Genomic DNA, 19,772 nt, shown 5'->3' on the forward strand with positions numbered 1-19,772 from the left:
TTGAGAGTCTATTAAATCTTCAGTATTAGAATTTAATACCTCTGAAGGTGGGAATGCTACAAAGTTCAATTTATTGTTAATTATTTCTAGACTTGGAAAATGGAGAAAATTAGTTATGTTTATTAAACTTAAAAGTGTTTCCAGCATATAGAGGGCCAGTTGTTAAAACATTTACACACCTAAAGAAGTAGGACAGCACCCGGAATTTTTATTCCAGTTCATTCCCCCTCCTGTCTCAGAACCACGTGTGGTGGTATTGTCTGACAAGGGGTAAGTCACTTAACCTGTCTGGGCCTCAGTTTCCTCCTCTGTAAAATGGGAGGCTTGGGTTGGATGGTCTCCAAGGACCCTGCCGGCTCTATGACCTGTGGTCCTGTAAGGGTCCGATTTTGACTTGCGCACCACGTGGTTCCCATCCTTGGGTGCCACCCGAGGGCTTTTTCACTTTTTTTCTTGCCTTGCCTCTGTCCTGCACATCATTAAACGGAAGCCAGCGGCTGCGCACAAAACCCTTACGGACCTCAGTGGCGGGCTCAGCCTTCGGGAGGAAAAGAAAGCGAAGCCTAGCTCGTGGAGCTGGCGAGGTTGGCTTTTTCCCCCTTGGGGCGATCACGTGGTGGAGGCGCGCGCCAGGCCGAGCTCGGCCCCTCCCCATTCCGGCCCTCGGGCCCCTTCCGCTAGTGGAGCGCGGGGTAAGTCAACCACCATCCTCCGACTCCTCCCCCGCCCTTTCCCTTTCCCCTTCTCTTCACCTCCCGGCTCCCCCGCAGCTCCCCCGCCTCCTTCCTGACAGTGTACGTGCTCGGCGGCGTGCAAGCGCGCCCGGCACGTGACCCCTCCGAACGTGGCATTGTGTTATCACGTGACCCAGGTGCGTACGCGACGGAGCGGGGTGTGAAGATGGCGGACGAGGAGGCCGACCAAGAGAGCCTCAGCCGAGGCGGCGGGGGCTGCGCCGCCGAGCTGCAGCGCCTCGGCGAGAGGCTCCAGGAGCTGGAGCGGCAGCTGCGGGAGAGCCGCGGGACGGCCGTGGAGGCAGCCACGGAGTACTGCCAGCAGCTGTGCCAGGTGAGAGCGCCCCGAGGGCCCCCTCCCCCTTCTCCCCGCCCACCCCCCGGGCTGGTGGGGAAGCGGGTGAGCGAGAGGCGGGCTGGGAGCGATCCGCGATGCCCGGGGATCTCCGTGGCCGCCGCCACGGTGAGGGGGGAGGTGAAGCGGGAGCGAAGGTGCTGGAGAGCGCCTTTGTGTGGCGGCGACGGTGGCAGCGAGGGCTCGTGGCTGTGTGCTGGTGCCTGGGGGGGAAGGGGGCTGTGGTCCAGGCGGAAAACGTTCCCCGCTCCCTCCCCCCATGGGTTCGGGAGTGCGCGACGGGCTAGGCGGGAGGGATCCGGGCCGCGGCTGATGAGTCCTCCCCGCCTTGTCTCGGAAAAGGGATAAGGAGAGTCGGGAAGAACGGGCTGGAATGCCTCCATCGCCGCCTTTTCTCCCGCGACTACTATAGCGCTGCTCTTATTGTGCTCCTGGGATTACCGCGCCCCCCGTTTCGGTTTCCCTCCCTCCCGGGCCTCCGCCCCCTCGGTCATGGGCTCCTCCACACGCCCCCCCCCCCCCACCCACCCCCCCCCGCGGCCCGGTCCTCGCCCGCCGTCTCGGGGGCCTTTGTTGTGGGAGTTTCGCTTGCGGACTGAAGGGGCCTTTGTTGCTGGTCGGAGGAGCTGTCCCCACCGACCCCTTTCAGCTCGGCCTCCTGTTGGGTGAGCCGGTGAGAGGGGCGGGGGTTGGCCCTCCCGCCCTGGCTGGCTCTGCTGCTGCATCCTCTCTCCAGTACTGGGGCGCGTAGGGGGATGGAGCTGTCCCAGAAAGGGTTCTACCCGGGGGGGAGGGGGGGGAATCCCCCTGCGGGTTTTACCCTTGGAATAAGCAGTCCGATTTCTTGACCATTCCCGTACGTGTTCTCCTAGAGGCTCTTTCCCATTAGCCTCCTGATAGAGTATAAGACCATTGTTGTGTACTTTTTATTCTAGGCAGTTTGAGCTTTTCTCTTTCTCTTACGAGTGAAAAACTGCTCTCCAGTAACTGCTTTCTAACCAGGACTGGAAATGCAGCAGTATTGTCTGTTTATGCTGTTGATCAGTTCAGGGACAGAATTCTCGATTAAGGAAAGGGATTCCAAACACCGACTTTCCCTGTCATCTCTGTGAAATACTTAAGATACTCGCTTTGTATAAGTAGTATGCTAGATTGATGTTTTTAATTTTAAAAGGAAAAATTAGAAGTCAAGTCACATGTAAGATGGATGACTTTGTAAAAATGTTTCAGGAATTTCTGAGATTTTCCATTGTAACAAAAATTCTTATGAATGAAAGTCTCCGTTAAATTTATGGTCCTAGTAGTTTCTGTCATTGGAAGCCTTTGCCCTCAACATTTAAAGTAGATATGTTCACTTTTTCCTCTTACATGCTGTAAATAGAAAGGTCTAGACATTTCCAAGTCCACAAGCATTTATTTACTAAGCACCTACTATGTGCCAGATACTGTGTCAGGTGCTGGGAATTCAAAGAAAGGTAAAAACCAGAAAACAGTTCCTGACCTCAGAGAGCTCATAATCTCATGGGTAAGACAGCATTAAACAACTAGGTTTAAACAAGACATAAACAGGACAAATTGAAGGTAATCATAGAAGGAATGTTCTAGCATTAAGGGGAACTAGCAAAGGCTTCTTGCAGAAAGTTGGATGTCCAAAACCATTATTATTATATAGGCTGTAATGTCAATATAAGTGGGTTGCTAAATCTTTGAAAAAGCATTCTGAGCTTAACTTGTATTTGTGCCTAGATACCCAAAGACTTCACCCTCCACCCAAAATTTAGCCTTACATGCCAGATGTTGGCATAAGTGAATGATAAAGTCAGAGATTAAACTTAGGATTTAAATATATATATGTGTGTGTGTGTGTGTATTCCTTTTGCTGAATTTGCCAATTTTACTTAATTGTATTATTTTAGTGTTAATTTGGAAGAAAATTAAGGGAAATTAACCTTATAGTAGACTTACAGCTGAAAGGGACCTTAAATGATCATCTAGTCCTTTCCACACATGAGGAAACTTTTGACAGGTGCACATTTAAGGTTAAATGACTCGAATAAGATCTACACAGATTGTAAGTGGTGGAGGCAGGATTTGAAGTCCTCTGACTGCAAATCCAATCATTTTTCTCATTGGATCACTGTTTCTATAGGATGTTACTTATTTAGTCCTCTGCATTTAAAAAGTGAAAGGCATTGACAACTTTATTGGATGGTATCTTTACCAAGGTAGTGTCTTCCTCTCAGCACACCTGTTAGGACATAATTTGCTATAAAAGTGGGGAAAGAATATAAACATGAAAATTGGGAATTTTTAAATTCTGCCTTACAAATAAATAAACAAGAATGAGACAAAATTCTTTGCTTTTCTGAACTTTTTCCTCAGCAGAAGAAAATTGAATCCCCAGCTCATATAATTAGCTCAGTATCTCCACTAAATCAAGTTTGATTTTTTTCCAGTGTTGATTTTGGATTGTGCCATCCATTCTAATCCCTGTTTTAAGATAAGGAAGCTGCTGTCCAGAGAGGTTAAGTGCTGTATCCAGGGTCACAACTGTAACTAGAACTGAGATCTCCAAACTTCCTTCCAAGTTGCCGTGAAACATTTGAGGTTCTTTAAGAGTTTGTGGGTTTAAAAAATATATACTCTTGTATGCCATACCTTTTCCTCAGTATACTTGATGATCACCTACGTTATTTGAGTAGTCAAAAAGTGTAGCTGATTCTTGATCCCATCTCCAGTATTTTCAAGATTAGATCTAGAATAAAAATTGCTGACTTAAGTCTTCATTGGTCTCATTAAATGAATGGAAACAATACTATAAATTGCTTACTTGCCTCTAGTCATTATTAAATGGTTATTTGGCTGTGAAATTAAGCAGTGTGGTGGTTAACAGGTCTAGAATTTATCAGAGAGTAAGAATAAGGAGATGACTGGGAATACTAAAGACTACTGCTGGTATCTTGGTTTCTAATCTTGAGTTTCATTTAAATTTTCTGGTTGAGCTTCCCTTGTTAAATCTAGGTATTTTGTGATGTCAAGAAATATTTTCAAAATTCAGTGGGCTACTGAGCTAACACCTTGTTCCTTACCATTCGACAGTGCTGTTGTGTAATTGTCATCATTGCACTGATAAATTATGCATTTTTTTCTGAAAATTTTTGGTTTATATATTTTACTTTAGTAAAAAAAAAAAAGGGGGGGAGATTCTGGGGGAAATAGAAAAAAAAACAGAAGAAATTCCTAATGTTCACATTTTCTTATCTATCAGGGTAAACAAATCAGTAATCATGATTCTTTGATATCTGAAGTAATAGAAAGGAACTTCAATACATTCCATAAATATCAAAGTTTTTTTTGGTTGTCCCATTATTGTTTGACAGCTAATCCCATGTTTTTACACTAAAAACATGTCCTACTTTTTCTTGTTTTAGATGATGCCTTAAGATGCCTTAAACTTGTTAAGGGGGTTGGGGAATGGGCACAAGTGCTCTATTTCTGAGAAATGGACAGCTTATATTTCTATTTAAAGGTAGCTTGTCTGAATACTTAGGGTTTAAAGCTGGAAGAGACCTGCCTCACAGTATGTGCTCAATAAGTATTTGTTGATCTGACCATGTTACTGATGCCATTAAAAATGGAATCATATGGGGAGGATGACAGTGATCAAAATTAATTAATTGTATTTATTTGTGTCTTGTTGAAATAAAAATTTTCAACGAAGAGAAACTAAAGCACAAAAGTTCCAAGCACAGTCTATTTATTGGCCAGGCTAGCGGTTGCCAGCAATAGAGGTCTGTAGTCTTTCTGTGGCTGGAGACACATTACAGGGGACAGAGCAGTTGGTCTATAGTAGAGGTGTGGATTAAAGCTGTAGGGAAGATTTACATTTGGCATAATCATGCTGATTTGCAAAAAGGTTGTTTACAAAGTCCATGGTAAGAGGAAAATACAGAGTTTGTCAATATTCTCTGAAAAATCCTGTGTCAGTGACCATATACACCAGAGTGGTAGGATTATAGCTAGGTAGAGTATTTTATGACCATGAGTCTGGGTTGTAACCCAGAGAAATGGGAAAACTAATTCTTAATTTAAAAAAAAAAGTCATACCTTCTAATATTAAATAATACATTATAAAGTCAAACTTCCCTTTAAAGCAAACTAATTCCTAAGTCTCAATAATTAATAGAGAACAAAGTGGGGTATCAATTTACAATTTTACATTTCCCCCCTCTCATTCTGAGGAGCCAAATTTCCATTGAATCATCATCTATAGACCAAATTGATGTGATCAGGCATGTTTAGTATTTATTAGAATTAAATTAGTAATGGGGCAATGGAAAGCAATAATTACGGAGTTCGACATTTTATACAAGGTTAGCCATGAGAAGTTTGATTATTACTGGTGCTGGTTGACTGTTAAAATGGCCCAGCAAAAGATGGTTAAGTCTCTCATTCCTTCTCCATCTGCATGTTGTAATGTTTAGACAGGAATAGGGTTCATAGCATTGACAAAAATCTCTTGGTCGTAGTCCCCTTCAGTAAACTAGCTTTACATGGAGAATGGCACGTGGAATTTACCTGTCCTCAAGGTAACGATACACTGATCAAGTGTTTTTGTACCCTAGTAGCCCACTCCCAATGTCTTCGGTTGAGTTTCAGGTGTCTCAGGTGTGTGCGTGTGTGTGTGTGTGTGTGTGTGTGTGTGTGTGTGTGTGTGTGGTCTTGGAAACAACTTCTCACAGTCTCATTCTGGATTAGGTCTCACTTGATGAAAACCCTGAAAGGTGGACATTGATAGAAGGGCTGGTTACTTTGATTCCTAAGTGTCTTCTTCTAACTCTTTTGCAAAATAGATTCTAATGCAATTCAGTAGCTAGTTGAAATGGTGAACTATAGAACATCAAATGAGGAAACCACACTTCAGGGAATTTACATCCTAAAGGAAAATAGACCAATGTATGTTCTGTGAAAGTCAAGTGTCATCTTGTTCCTCAAAAAAAAAGTGTACTCCATCTAATTTCAAATTCAAAAAAAATTACATTTATCTTCATATCATTATCTTTCTTTACCTAAATCTGAACCAAATTCAATCCCCCCTCAAGAAGATATTATCATATTAACATAATGAAAGGATGTTGTAGTATCAGTGTCCTATGAATTAAATACCCTATCAAATGGCCTCTTATTGTAATTCAAATGACAATATAAATTTGATTCCTCACTATAGTAATACTATACTAGCATATTATTCAGTCAAAAGTCTCCCGTAGGGTTTATCTCATTTATTACAATGAAAAAAAATGAAACTTCATTATGAACTTGCCCTTATCAATGGAATTTGTTATGTGAGGAAAATGGGAGGGACATAGTAGTGTCACTACTGTTCCTTAGTTTTGTTTGATTTCAGGTATAGGTCCTAGACAACAGCCAGTACACATAGAAAGGGTCACCATGACCCACAGGGTATCATAGCCGAACTCGGATATACCTCGTGGGAAAATGTCTTGTGTACCAAAATGGGGAAACTAAGTCAAGAGACTCCTACCTTCACCTTCAAAAGATTGTTCTCTTGACTTTCCCAGAGACAGACTTCCACTTTTAACAGTCCTTAGACTGTAGGAGCACATGGCATTTCTGGTGAATGATGGACTCAGAGATCTTTTTAGAGGTATTGGACCCTTGTTTAATTGTTTCAGTTGTGTCCACCTCTTCATGTTCTTATTTGAGATTTTCTTGGCAAAAATACTTAAGAGGGTTTTGCCATTTTCTTCTCCAACTTATTTTACAGATGAGGGAACTGAGGCAAATAGGGTTAAGTGACTTGCTTAGGGTCACACAGCTAGTAATGTGTCTGAGGACAAATTTGAACTCGAGAAGGTGAGTCTTTTCTGACTCCAGGCCCAGCACTCTTATCCACTATGCCACCTAGATGCCTTCATTAGCGGTACCTGAAATCAAAACTTAGAATAACAACAGGTTAAAATTCCAAGAAACTTCTCAAAGAGCAAAATTTCACTAATTATAGTTTAGGGCTAGGTTATTGTTGTTTTTCTTATATTTTAGTATCAGGACATTCTGTTGATGTAAGAATTTTATGTAAGAATAATCAAATCCTGGACAGTAAACACCGATTCATACATACAGTGAATAGTTGGTTCAGAAATGTACCTTTGCCGTGTAGTAATTATTAACAGGTACAATTTCATTATTTTCCCAAATGTTCTTAAATGAAAGTTGCTTATTATTCAAAGTTTGACTTGTAGATTTCTTGACTGGCTGGTAGAGGTCCTGTAAACTGTAGCACTACAGTTTCACAGCATGCTGTCAGCAGAGCTGGTGAGATCTTATCTCCCACAGAGAAAAATCTAAGAGGATGTGGCTACTCTTTCCTCCCAACAGTGAGTTGTTATTAGTACTTTCTAATTTAAAATACCTTATTAAACAATTAGCAGTTTTCAAACATAGTAATATTAAATAACAGATACATTTATAGTCTAGCAGCATTCAGATTAAAAGGAAAACAACTTCTTGTCTAAACAATTTTTATCAGCTTTTATAATACAAGAGAAAATTTTGCATGCCCAATATTATGTATTTAAAACTTGAAACTTCTTACTAGTCAGATGGCAGTAATTCAGTGGAATGCATTTTTAAATTATCTTGCAGAGAAAATCACTTATCTCCTTTGGTATTTTACTAATCATATCCAATGACATCTAAAACCCTGTATAGAGCTATCTAATACGGAGTTAATTAAAGTCAATTAAAGATGTAACAATAGTTCATTTACATAGTACTTACCACATTTGAGACTTTTCTAGTTCTCAAAGATTACTTTAAGGAATTTCAGAGGCCTGTTTTCTGTAGTATTTTATAATGTTTAGATTTTAACTTCTCAGTTATTACTTGAGGCACTTGCTGACTTAAATCATAAAGCAGTTATAAATAGCAAGACTGAAGTCTTTTGCTTTAAGAGACTAGTTTAGAGGAAAATATAACCTGGTGAATATTTAATAGTTTATAAAAGGTCTTGCTATCTCTTAGAGCAATTTTTAGGGGACAAAACTTATTTTAGCCAAATTACATCAATTTAGTCTGTTTTAAAGTAATTTCAATTAATCCTTCTACCTGACAACTTTCCCCATCTGGGTTTCAACATATCTCCATCAGTGTAAGAAACCAAATGGGAATATTTTTGGAGTTTTTCAGAAGGTGAAGATGATTCAAGAAGGCTAGTAAATGACCCAAACAGTTTAGAAATTCAGAAATGCATAAAATGTCTGTGTAACAGCATATTCTATCTTTTAATGTCATAATAATTCAGACTTTCAGACTTCTTCTCTGGTGTGAAGGGAGGGCCAAAAATTTTTATTCAGATTTCCCTGTAATGTGGAAGGATAACTGTATCTAGACTTCTACTTGGTCAACAAGATAGTGTAACTCTACCCAAGCACAGTTACAAATTTTAGATCACAGCTCTGATTGGAATGGGGAGGTCCTCAAACCTTTTATTAAATCATAAGAATTCTACAATTTAAGGCAAAAGATGCTTCTTTATTATAATTTTTCAGAGACTTTGACATTCATTTTAATAACAGTAAGGAAGTGACAGTATTTCACAATTATTTATAAATTTTTCATATAACACTGTATAATTAAAAGCTTACTCTTATAGTTAAAAGAAAATTCACATTTCAAATCACGTCATATATTCTTCCAAATTCCACAATGCCAGAAAAACTAGAAGCCTAAAGAATATCATGGTTTTTTTGTTTTGTTTTGTTTTTTAATCATAACACCAAACTGCAGTTGTAGAAAACCTTAAGTTATCCTTTTTAGAAAATCATTCATGTTATTAGTGTTGATGTTAATTTAATCCAAAACTCAGTAACAGAAGTTAACATTTATGCAGTGTTCACTATGCTAAGCATTTTAGAATCATTTCATTCTTCCAGTTATAGGAGGTGGGTGTTATTATTTATCATTCCCATTTTTCTATATACAGAAGATTGATTGAATTCTGCAATAAACCACAAATTATGTTATCTCAGAACAAAATTTTCAACCAAATCAGTTCTTGATTTGTTATTACAAATAGCAATATTTAAATCTCATTTCCCCCAGAGGTCCATTGTTTTTAGATATTAGCTCATGTTCATAAATTTGTGGTTGCACTCCCAGCTCCCCATGACAGTTTATTTCATTAAATCACACAAAGAACCAAATCAGTTTTTTTTCGTTTCCTAACTGAATCCTACCAGTATGTCTTAAGAGGGTAGATAAAGGGCCCATTTCTCCTTACCCAGAGATTTTTTGGTTGTCACCCTGGCCAGAAAAGCTACTAATTTTTTTTTAAACAAAGTTATTTAACATAACTCTTTAAACCAGATCAAAGAAGCAATCCTTTCTTTATCAGTCACTTAATGTGTGTTAAACTTCCACTTAACCCTTCCAAAGTTTTTGGAGATTTCTTTTGTCATCTTATATTGATTGAGGAAGGGAGACATGTAGTATTTGTCAGAGAGGCATTTCTCTAAAAATTACTCAAATCTTTTTTTTTTATTTCAGTGAGATCAAAACCCTCTTACTTTCTTCAACTTGCTTAATTCCTCTAGTCTTTATTTCTCAATCATATCCAACACTGTCTACAGACTTAATCTTCATTCTAGTGAATTTTCCTTTACACTTTAGTACAGGTTTTTATTATGCAAAATCATTTATCACAATACTGTCATATTTTTCGATTCTTAAAGGCTTACAGATATATAGTTCATTCCAATTTCTTTCCAGTCTTTTGGGCAATTAGAATTGGTTACAATCACATAGTTTTTCTAACTAATAGATAAACCTCGAACAACAGAACTGCAGAGTTTAAGGTCCCTCCTAATTCCTCATTGTAGAGTATACAGATTTTTGTAAGCAGATTGCCTTTGGAGAAGGCATCCATCTCCTTCTCAGAGTCAGCCTCTCTTCTGCTAGAAAAGCATTCCTCCACTCATTTCACAAAGGAGTTTATTTGGCAGTGACCTCGTGGAACAGCTAGAGTCCAACTATGTTTTTTTTTGGTTTGTAGTCTTACTATATAAAAGCAACTTTCACTTTGATGATAGTACTTAAATGTGTAAGGAAACGTGTAAGTACTTTTTAATTTGACTTTGAAAGTTCTTAGTTCCTAATTGCCTCCTCCTTTTACAAGGCTGATGATATTTTCCAGTACCGCAGGTTATTAAGTTATTGTATATAATTGAGCAATTAGGAGTTTTAGGTTTGTTTCTCATTTAAGAAAAAAGTTAATTTTCTAATGATTTTAAATCAGCAGATCCTCATCATACTCATTTAACTTTTGGATTCATTGAAATCAAATATAGGCGTATAATCACTAATGTTAACAGTTTAAAATCTCAGTTTTCACAAGGACCATTACCTGCTAAGATTTTAATTTTCAGAGCCCACTGCTTTCAATTGATTTGTACTTTAATTTTTCAAATTTAACTCATGTTGAAAAGTAATGGTGAGACTAATTGTGGGCATCTCATTGATTTCAATTAAATGTAAATTAAACAACAGTACCTTTTGACAGTACACTTATACAAATCTACTGTTGTTTAGAAATACTAATATAGCCTTTCCTAATGACTTCATACCATTTTCACTAACTCTTTGATAGTACAATAAATTGTTATCCTTCATAATCTGTAATAAAATTTACCTCATTGTCAAATCGTCAACAGTTATTTGCATTAGAAATACCCTTTGCTTTGTAGCATAATAATTTCTGGATTTAAATTATCTGCTTTTACTAAAAAAAAAAAAAACACCAACAGAAATATTTGTTAGTGGTAACAGGAATCATACTCCTGAAAAAAAAAATGGTGTCTGGTGGAGACTATTTTTCTGAAGATTTCTAGGTGTAGCTTTTTGTTTATTTTCTGTTAAAGTAACTCAAACACCAGATCCATTTCTTCTGCTTTCTTACCCTAACCTTTTACAGCCTTCACAGAAAAACATTAAATTTTACTTACTTTTCTCTTGCTTCCTGATTTTAAAATAAACTTATCTGTCTCTGGGAACACTGACATTCTCCTATCTGGAAGTCCCAGTGTAGCAGGGCTTACTTGGTGTCTTCAGGTTGGTTGTTTAAAAGCAGTAAGAAACCAAAAGGCAAATAAATTATAACTTTACTTACTTTTATTCCTTTGGTGACTGAAGGTTGTCTAAAAATTTTTCTGTTCTACCTTCTAATTTTAAAAAAATCTGCATTTTCATCCTTCAAAATATTTGTCATTCCCTTTTAAGTATAGTTTTTAAGTATACCTCTTAAAAAATTTGTAATCTACACTAAAGTAAAAACCAGTTCCACAGAATGGCACCCCAAAACTTCAGACTCAGAGACTTAACAGACTGAAACTGCTTTGGAATTATTTTGCTGATCAAAAAAGTAGAAATGACTGCTCTTGCTGAGTTGCTGAGACTTGAACAATTAGAGACCTAATCTCAATCCTTAATTCCCCAACATATTACTTCAATTTTAAATTACCAAACTTATTTAATTTTAACCTCTGAGTTATGGGATTATTTAAACTCAGAGTTTTGCTCTAATTTCTCCTTTAAGTAAAGTTAGAATTTATTTATTTATGGGTCACAAGTAGAAAACGTTTAAGATGCCCTGGTCTATAGTAGAGGTGGACTAAAGGTGTAGGGTGGGCTTACATTCGACATAATCATGCTGATTTGCAAAAGAGGTGTTTTTAAAGTCCACAGTAAAGGGAAAAAAGCAGTTAGTCAGCATTGTCTGGAAAATCCTGTGTCAGTGACCACATTCACCAGAGTGGTCCCCTACTAGATTTGTGGCTGGGCAGAGCATCTTATGACCATGAGTCTGGGCTGTAGCCCAGAGAAATGGGAAAGTTAACTCTTACAAAGAAGTCAGACCTTCTAATATTAAGTAGCCAAACTGTCCTTTAAAGCAAAATGGTTCCTGAGTCTTAATAATTAATATAGAGCAAAGTGGGGTCAAGTCTTAAGGTCATGAATGTCATTGAACTTCACTGAAACTTTAAAAGAAGCTTAGAGCATTTTGAACTGGGATATGGTGTTCAAAAGGGGGGGAGCCATTGGAACTACTTAGTTTTTTTAAAGCTAATAATATTATGGATGAAAATGCAGCATACCTTATTTTTAAAACAAAATTAACAAATATTTAATAAGCATCTACCACATATAAATTACTATGTGAAATATTTAAAAAGTACAATAGTTCATGGTTTCAAGAACATATGCTATAATTAAGGAAGACAGAAGCAAGAAAAGTTCATTTGAAAGTAGTTATAAAAATGACAAGTAGGATGATTTCAGAAAAACCTGAATTTACATGAACTGATGCAAAGTAAAGTGAGCAGAACCAGGAGAACATTGGAAGTCCTCGATAACAACATCAATATCATATGATAAAGAACTGTGAATGACTTAGCTATTCTCAGCAATACAGTGATCCAAGACAATTCCAAAGGACTCATTTTATTCACCTCCAGAGAAAGAATGGATATTTTCTGAATACATACTGAGACATGTTATTTTTCTCTTTTTTCTCCTTTCTTTTTTTGTTTTAAGTCTTCTTGTACAAAATGACTAATATTGAAATGTTTTACATGATTGCACATGTATAACCTATGATTGCTTACTGTCTCAGGGAGGGGAGAGAGGGAGGAATAGAATTTGGAACTCAAAACTTTTTTATAAATGTTAAAAATTGTTTTAACGTGTAATTGGGGGGGAAATAAGATATTATTAAAAAAATAAAGTAGGTACAAGACAGCAGGAAAAGAGATGGCATAAGGTAGTTTTACAAAATTCAGCCAATGTTCACTAAATACCCACTATACACACACACACGTACACACACACTTCTATTCCCTTCAACTGTTCTCATACTGAGAAAAATTTCATAACTTAAAATTATTATTTTTCCATGTAGGGATGTAAATAGTTCAACTTTGATAAGTTCCTTATGATTTCTTTTCCCTGTTTACCTTCTCATGCTTCTCTTGCTTCTTGTATTTGAATGTCAGATTTTCTCTTCAATTCTGGTTTTTTCATCAAGAATGCTTGAAAGTCCTCTTTTCCACAGAATGACCATATTTTCCCTTGAAACATGATACTCAGTTTTGCTGGGTAGGTGATTCTTGGTTTTAATCCCAGCTCCTTTGACCTCCGGAATATCATATTCCAAGCCGTTCGATCCCTCAGTGTAGAAGCTGCCAGATCCTGGATTATCCTGATTGTGTTTCCACAATATTCAAATTGTTTCTTCCCGGCTGCTTGTAATATTCTCTCCTTGATCTGGGAACTCTGGAACCTGGGCTATAATATTCCTGGGAGTTTTCTTGTTGGGATCTTTTTCAGGAGGTGATGGGTAGATTCTTTCAACCTCTTATTTTCCCCTCTGGTTCTGAAACATCAGGGCAGTTTTCTTTTTTTTTTTTTTTAAAGCAATTGGGGTTAAGTAACTTGCTCAAGGTTACACAGCCAGTTATTTCTGGGTGTGGTGCTAAGTATCTGAGCCCAGATTTGATCCCCCAGGTTATCCCCACACTGGGGCTGGTGCTCTTACTCACTGTGCTACCTGGTCTCCCCAGGGCAATTTTTCTTGAGAATTTCTTGAAGGATGATTTCTAGGTTTTGTTGATCTTGGCTTTCAGGTAGTCCAATAATTTTTAAATTATCTCTCCTGGATCTGTTTTCCATGTCAGTGGTTTTTCCAATGAAATATTGTACATTGCCTTCTATTTTTTTTATTTGTTTGGATCTGTTTAATAGTATCTTGATTTCTCATAAAGTCACTAGCTTCTGTTTGCTCCAGTCTAATTCTGAAGGAATGACTCTCTTCAGTGAGTTTTGGAGATTCTTTTTCCATCTGGCAAATTTGGCTTTTAAAGGCATTCTTCTCCTCATTGGCTTTTTCAGCCTCTTTTGCCATCTGAGTTAGTCTATTTTTTAAGGTGTAATTTTCTTCAGTCAGGTTGTTGATTCTCATTTTATCATTTTCTTGCATCATTCTCATTTCTCTTCCCAATTTTTCCTCCACTTCTCTTATATTTGACTTTGGGGCTTTTTGCCATAGGATTGTGCTACGAGACAGGGGAGCTTCATACCAAACGCTGGGGTTTTCTCAGCTGCCGGAGGTATTAGTTGGGTGCCCTCTCTGAAGCCTCCATACGCTCTGGCAAGCTGGTCACATACCCCAGGACCTCCACCCTAGACCACAATCCAGATACAAGCAGGTTAAAGCAAGAGCGATTACCCCTCATACTGGTTGCTTGGTCCCCCTACAGTCTGCAGGCCAGGCACTGAAGCTGCCATATGGCTGCAGCTGCACAGTGCCTCAGCGGCTTCTCCCTCCAGGGGATAAAGGCTGATGCACTCCCAAACTACCACATCCTAAAGTCCACACTGCACTGACCTCTCACTTTGTCCTTAGCATCTATGGGTTGATAATTCTGGAAACTGCCACAGTTGCTATGGTGATCTGAAGTCCCTCCAGCTGGCTTGTCAGTAGTGCCCTGGGGCTAAAACCTCCAGCTCCCTTGGGGCAGGGGTCAGCTCCCAGAGTGCTGTGCTCTGCTCTTAGAGCACTGTACTGGGTCTCCCTGCCAGCCTGCCAGGCTGTCCTCAGCTGGAGGTTAGCTTTTTTGTGTCATTTTGTGGGTTCTGTAGCTCCAAAGTTTGTTCAGTCACCTTTTACATGAATTGGAGGTGGGGGGAGTCAGAGCCCAGTGGAAGTCTTGTTTCTACTCAGCCATCTTGACTCTGCCCTAGGGCAGAAGTTCTTAATCTAGGATCTGTGAGCTTTGTTTTTAAAAATGTTTTGAAAACTCTATTCCAGCAAAATTGGTTTCCTTCATAATTCTGTGTAGTTTATTTTATACACTTAAAAATATTATTCCAAGAAGGGGTCCATAGATTTCATTAGACTGCCACAGAAGTCCCTACTGCAAAAAAAAGAAAAAAAGGTTATGAACCCCTGTAATAGGACTCCATAACACTTACAGATTAGTGGTGGTCAGGGAGGGATTTTTTTGGTTAAAGAAGTTTTAGGAAAGGTTGAGTAGCCTCAAAGTAACTAATTGATACTTCCTTTCCAAGATGGGTAATGTTGATTTGGTTTCTATTCTCTCTCCTAAAAAGAGAGGAGAATGAGATAGCATGGCCTGAAGATAATGGGGTAGCCACATAGAGAGTTAAGATCAGGCTAGATATGGTGTACTCAGACACCTAGGACAGCTGAGTGGGAGCTGGAGTATGTGTGCCAGGAAAATGGCAAGGGAGCAACCTCCTGGGTCCTATTTATATAGTAATTGCTTTAGTTAGAGAAGGAAAGAGTTGGGTCTTAATGCCTAACTGTCATTAGCTTCTTGGCATGGAAAGAGTAGCATAAGGTGGACTGGTTGTGTCAAGAACAAGGAATGATATGTTGATAGAGAGCAGTGTGGGAATGTTAAATGTTAAAATACCTAAAAGATGATCATCAGTACATTGGGTAGATTCTTTATAGAAGATTTATGGGTAGACCTTGACAAGAATGTGAATGGATGAGAAAGCTTGGATGTGTTTTTGTCTAACCAGTCTGATCCAGTCAGTATTTATTAAGAGTCTACTTTGTGCCAGGCACCGTGGTAAGCTCTGGGATATAACTAATAAAAAGAAAGATAGTCCCTTCCCTCAAGGAGCTTACAATAGAATGAGGGAGACAGCGCACAAAAAGGGGCAAGGAAACCTGGGAGCAGAGCAGAGAACATACACTAGGGGGGTATCTTGTTCCATAGAATTGAAACCAAGTAGAGAAACAGATGAAAAGTGACATGAGGTGAGTCCAATCTTTGCCCTTTGTAAAGGAAGTCATTGGGAGGAGTTAGATTAATGGAATTCTCTACTTTGCCTCTGCTACTCTACCCTAAAGCCATGTGTGATCTAAGAATCTCCAACTCTCTTAGCTTGTTTTCTCATTTTAAAATGGAGCTTAATACTACTTGCTCTACCTAATTCATGGGGTTGCTATTGGATTTAATTGAAAGAAAATAAGTTAACCGCTTTGTAGAGTGTACAGCCTTGTACTGTTGTGTAATTGTTCCTACTGTTGTACACCAAACACAAGCTCTTAAGATCCAAGTAACAATTTAGAAGTGGAGCCTTTATTGGCACCTTGTTGACTGCTCCAGACCCTACCCCAAATCGAACAGCCACTCTGCCCCGGCAAAGTATCAATTTTTAAAGGCAAGCCTGTATAAGCAGGAACTTGCAGAGTCTAAAATCAGTGATTGGTCAGTACACATTTTGATTTTCTCTGGCCTGGAGTTTCCCTAGGTGTGGCTAAACCTGGCAGTTTGCTTATTCCGTGGAGAGCTGGTTGAGGGAAGGAAAGCAAACAGGGAAACCAGAATGAGGCCATGTACAACACTACATACTGTTTTGTGTATTGCTATATGAAATTGTCAATTAAAATAGAGACTGAGCCTATGATTTCATTAAAACCGGAAACTCAAGAAGAGAAAACTTTCCCTCTCACCTACCTGTCCCAGATTGAAAAAGGAGTGGGTTAGGACTTTCCATGACAGTCAGCAGTGGGGTCAACCAAGAAGTCGTCACTGCACTTCCAGTCTGGACAAGATAGGGAAACTCAGTCTTCCCCTTAACTCAGATCAACATTTAATTCTTACTGTAAACCCTTTTCCTAATCTAGATATTCAATATTAAATAGTCAACAAACTGTCTTTTATGGTTTACATACCTTACAATGCTCAGCATGCTTTGTACATGGTACTTAGTAAATATTTGAACTTACATAGAATCTTCAGAATTTGATAAATCTGTTTTGAATCTAGAAGCTGGATGAAAAATTAAAGAGTCAGGTAATTTTAATACCCTTTAACTACTTTCAGTATAGACATGTGATTTCCTCAATTTAGGGAACTCCCAAGGCAAGAACTCTACAAAAATAAGTTGGCAGTCACAAAGAGCTGCTATTTATCAAGAACAAGTCATATATGCCAGATTTAGCCATATTTTAATTTTTAACAGGATTTTTTAAACTGGTAGACCTAGAGAGTGGTGTAGGTATGATTTACCTAAATTTTAGCAAAGCATTTAATAGTTTCTCATTTTATTCTTGTGGAAAATAAGATCTCAGCTATGGCACCATTAGGTGAATTTGGAATTAGTTGACGGGACAGGCTCAAATAATAGTCATTGATAGTTCAGTGCCATTTTAAAATAGTTTGTTTCTAAACTTTATGTAGCAATGCCGCTTTTTTAAAAAAAATTTGCCATTTCTTATACACACTTTTCATAAAACAATCAACATTTTTCAACGTTTGTATTTAAATTTAAGAACTTAATACTTTATCATTTAAGCAGATCTTAACTACACAATAAATTACTGCTATTTATTCACTGTCAAAGGATCATAGATTTAGTGATAGAAAGGATCTTCAGGGTCATCTAATCCAGACCGTCCAAGGAAACTGAGAACCTAAGTATTCTGACCTTAAATACAGCACTTTCTTGTACCACTTCACCTCTCAAAGGTAGAAGAGTAAACATGTATTGTACGGTGCCTCCTCTCCTTCAAATGCTTGCACCTTTCCCCTTCCAAACCCAACCCCCCATCTTTGAACCTCTTTTGCTGTATGATCTTGTTTGCCAATGACTCTGTGCTGGTTGGATCAAGACCTGGGATACTGCAGAGTCATCTTTAGCAGATGTGTACCCACTCAAAAAAGAGTTTGACCTGATCATTCATAGGGAAAGACTAAGTATCAGAATGTCTGTCTGTTCTCCAGATGATGACGAGCAATTGGTTGGACAACCTACAAAGTACATTTATCAGCATGTATTTCTGAGATAGAACAGGTATACTAATTAGTTGGACCTGAAGGCAAAGAGGAAGAGTGTAGTAGTAGATTGGCTAAGGGAAATTGAAAAGTTCCTTTAATAATCTTAAACTTCCCATTAAACAAAGGCCCATCTTTTTAACATCAGCTCTATACCAGTGTTGTATTGCAGTGAGATAGAGATATAACAGTCTCTGAAGATTTAAAAATAAATTTAAAAAACAGAGGGCAGTACAAAGACTTATGGTAAATATGAACACAGTGTGGCTTTTTACCAGTGGGGAACTTTGAAGAATGAAAGAAAAAGATGTCAAGGAAATGTATGTTAGCAAGAACAGGTCTTAGTGGCAAAACTAAGGAATGATCAGTAGATGGTAATTCTAGTAATCTGAGGGTGTTGGGGCAAAGAAAAGCAACTATTGTACTAGGTGGACCCTCTATGATGAACTTAGTGGAAGGACCTGGACAAGAGTTACACACTGGATGAACAGGCATCTGTGTCACAGAACGTCCAAATCAGTGAGATCATAGAGCAAGTCTTGGCATGGCTTAATTGGACACTATAAGTACCTGAATACAGGGGTGAAGGAAAAGTTATTGTTGACCTGTCCTGAAGTGATGGTAGGCATTTGGCTGAGCTTTCCTGGGCTTGATACTGCCATAAGCTTAGCTCTTTTTCCTCCTATTCCACTGTCACAGAGCCGGAGAAAAGACAAAAGAGTCATGAGTAAAAGAAGCAGCATGTTCCCCTGTCCCTTACCTTTCATGCTAATGCTCACCACCCTACAATATGATCTCTTTTTGCCACTCCCTAACACTTTGACTAAATTCACTGAGTTACTCTCCACTTTGTTGAATTTTATAGCAGCTGTTTCAATGAAAAGAGTATATTTATGAATTATTTATACTAAAAGTTATCAAGTAATTTTGGCCTTTGCTTTTGTGTCTTCCCTCATGTAATGCCAAACACAAGCAACTTCCAGGTTTGGATTACTAGCAGAGCAAACTCCATTTATTCAGTGACAGATTAAGGTAAAACATTCACAGAAAATCAAAATCAAAATACAGGGTAACTCAGTCATTTAGTAAGTTCTCAATTCAGTCACAAAGTACTAAGGTCCAGGTACTCCACCCTTGGGAAGTACATTCATTTAGTCAATCACAAAGTCTTCTCTCTGTTCAACTGGAGATAAACGTTTCCAATCAAACAAAGTACATTCATTTGGTCAGTCACAAAGTGTAAAAGTTTCCACCCCTGAGTACTGAATTACAGTAGCATCCAGCACCCTCTCAAAGAGGTAGTGGAGAGCACAAATACGCCTAAGCCACAACAAGGTTAGGATATCATCACAGCATTCATTACCCAAGGAGAGAAGTTCTCAGCAATCTCTGTTCCTGGGGAGACAAAGCCTAACAAAGCCACAGTATACATTGGCAGCGTCCTCATCAATTCACTCTCTGCCTGCAGAACAGTCTCAGGACCCCTGCAAATATCAGCAAGACCCTCCTCAAGGATTTCTGTAAACATACAACAAGAAAATCCTCCTTCAGGGCTTCTGAACCAACAGCAAGGTTCCAGGACCTCTAGAACAACAGCACTCTCCTTTACCAGCAGACGAATCTGGCAAAGTAACATCAAAATAGAATACCAGCACCTCAGTCATACCTCCTCAGTTCTTGGCAGCTCTGGGTGGCAGTTCTCAAAAGTTCTGGGCAGCTCCAACTGGCCCTCAGCAGTTATGGTGGCTTTCTACTGGTAGTTCTCTCTCTCTCTCTCTCTCTCTCTCTCTCTCTCTC

General features: G+C 38.8%; 1 protein-coding gene across 1 annotated transcript in view; it reads left to right on the forward strand.

Moving 5' to 3' along the window:
* The first annotated feature begins 837 nt into the window (after positions 1–837).
* ZNF292 (zinc finger protein 292) overlaps positions 838–19,772 on the forward strand; it is a 112,549-nt gene continuing 93,614 nt past the window's right edge. Inside the window, exon 1 of the mRNA XM_069065102.1 lies at positions 838–1,068. Coding sequence (XP_068921203.1) covers positions 901–1,068 — 168 coding nt within the window. The 5' untranslated portion in view covers positions 838–900. The remainder of the gene's footprint in view (positions 1,069–19,772) is intronic.

The sequence above is a fragment of the Petaurus breviceps genome, unplaced genomic scaffold (genome assembly GCF_028583685.1).
Source record: "Petaurus breviceps papuanus isolate PSGF00001 unplaced genomic scaffold, PetGlider_PUasm1.0 90667, whole genome shotgun sequence".
In the NCBI taxonomy this organism is placed as follows: domain Eukaryota; kingdom Metazoa; phylum Chordata; class Mammalia; order Diprotodontia; family Petauridae; genus Petaurus; species Petaurus breviceps.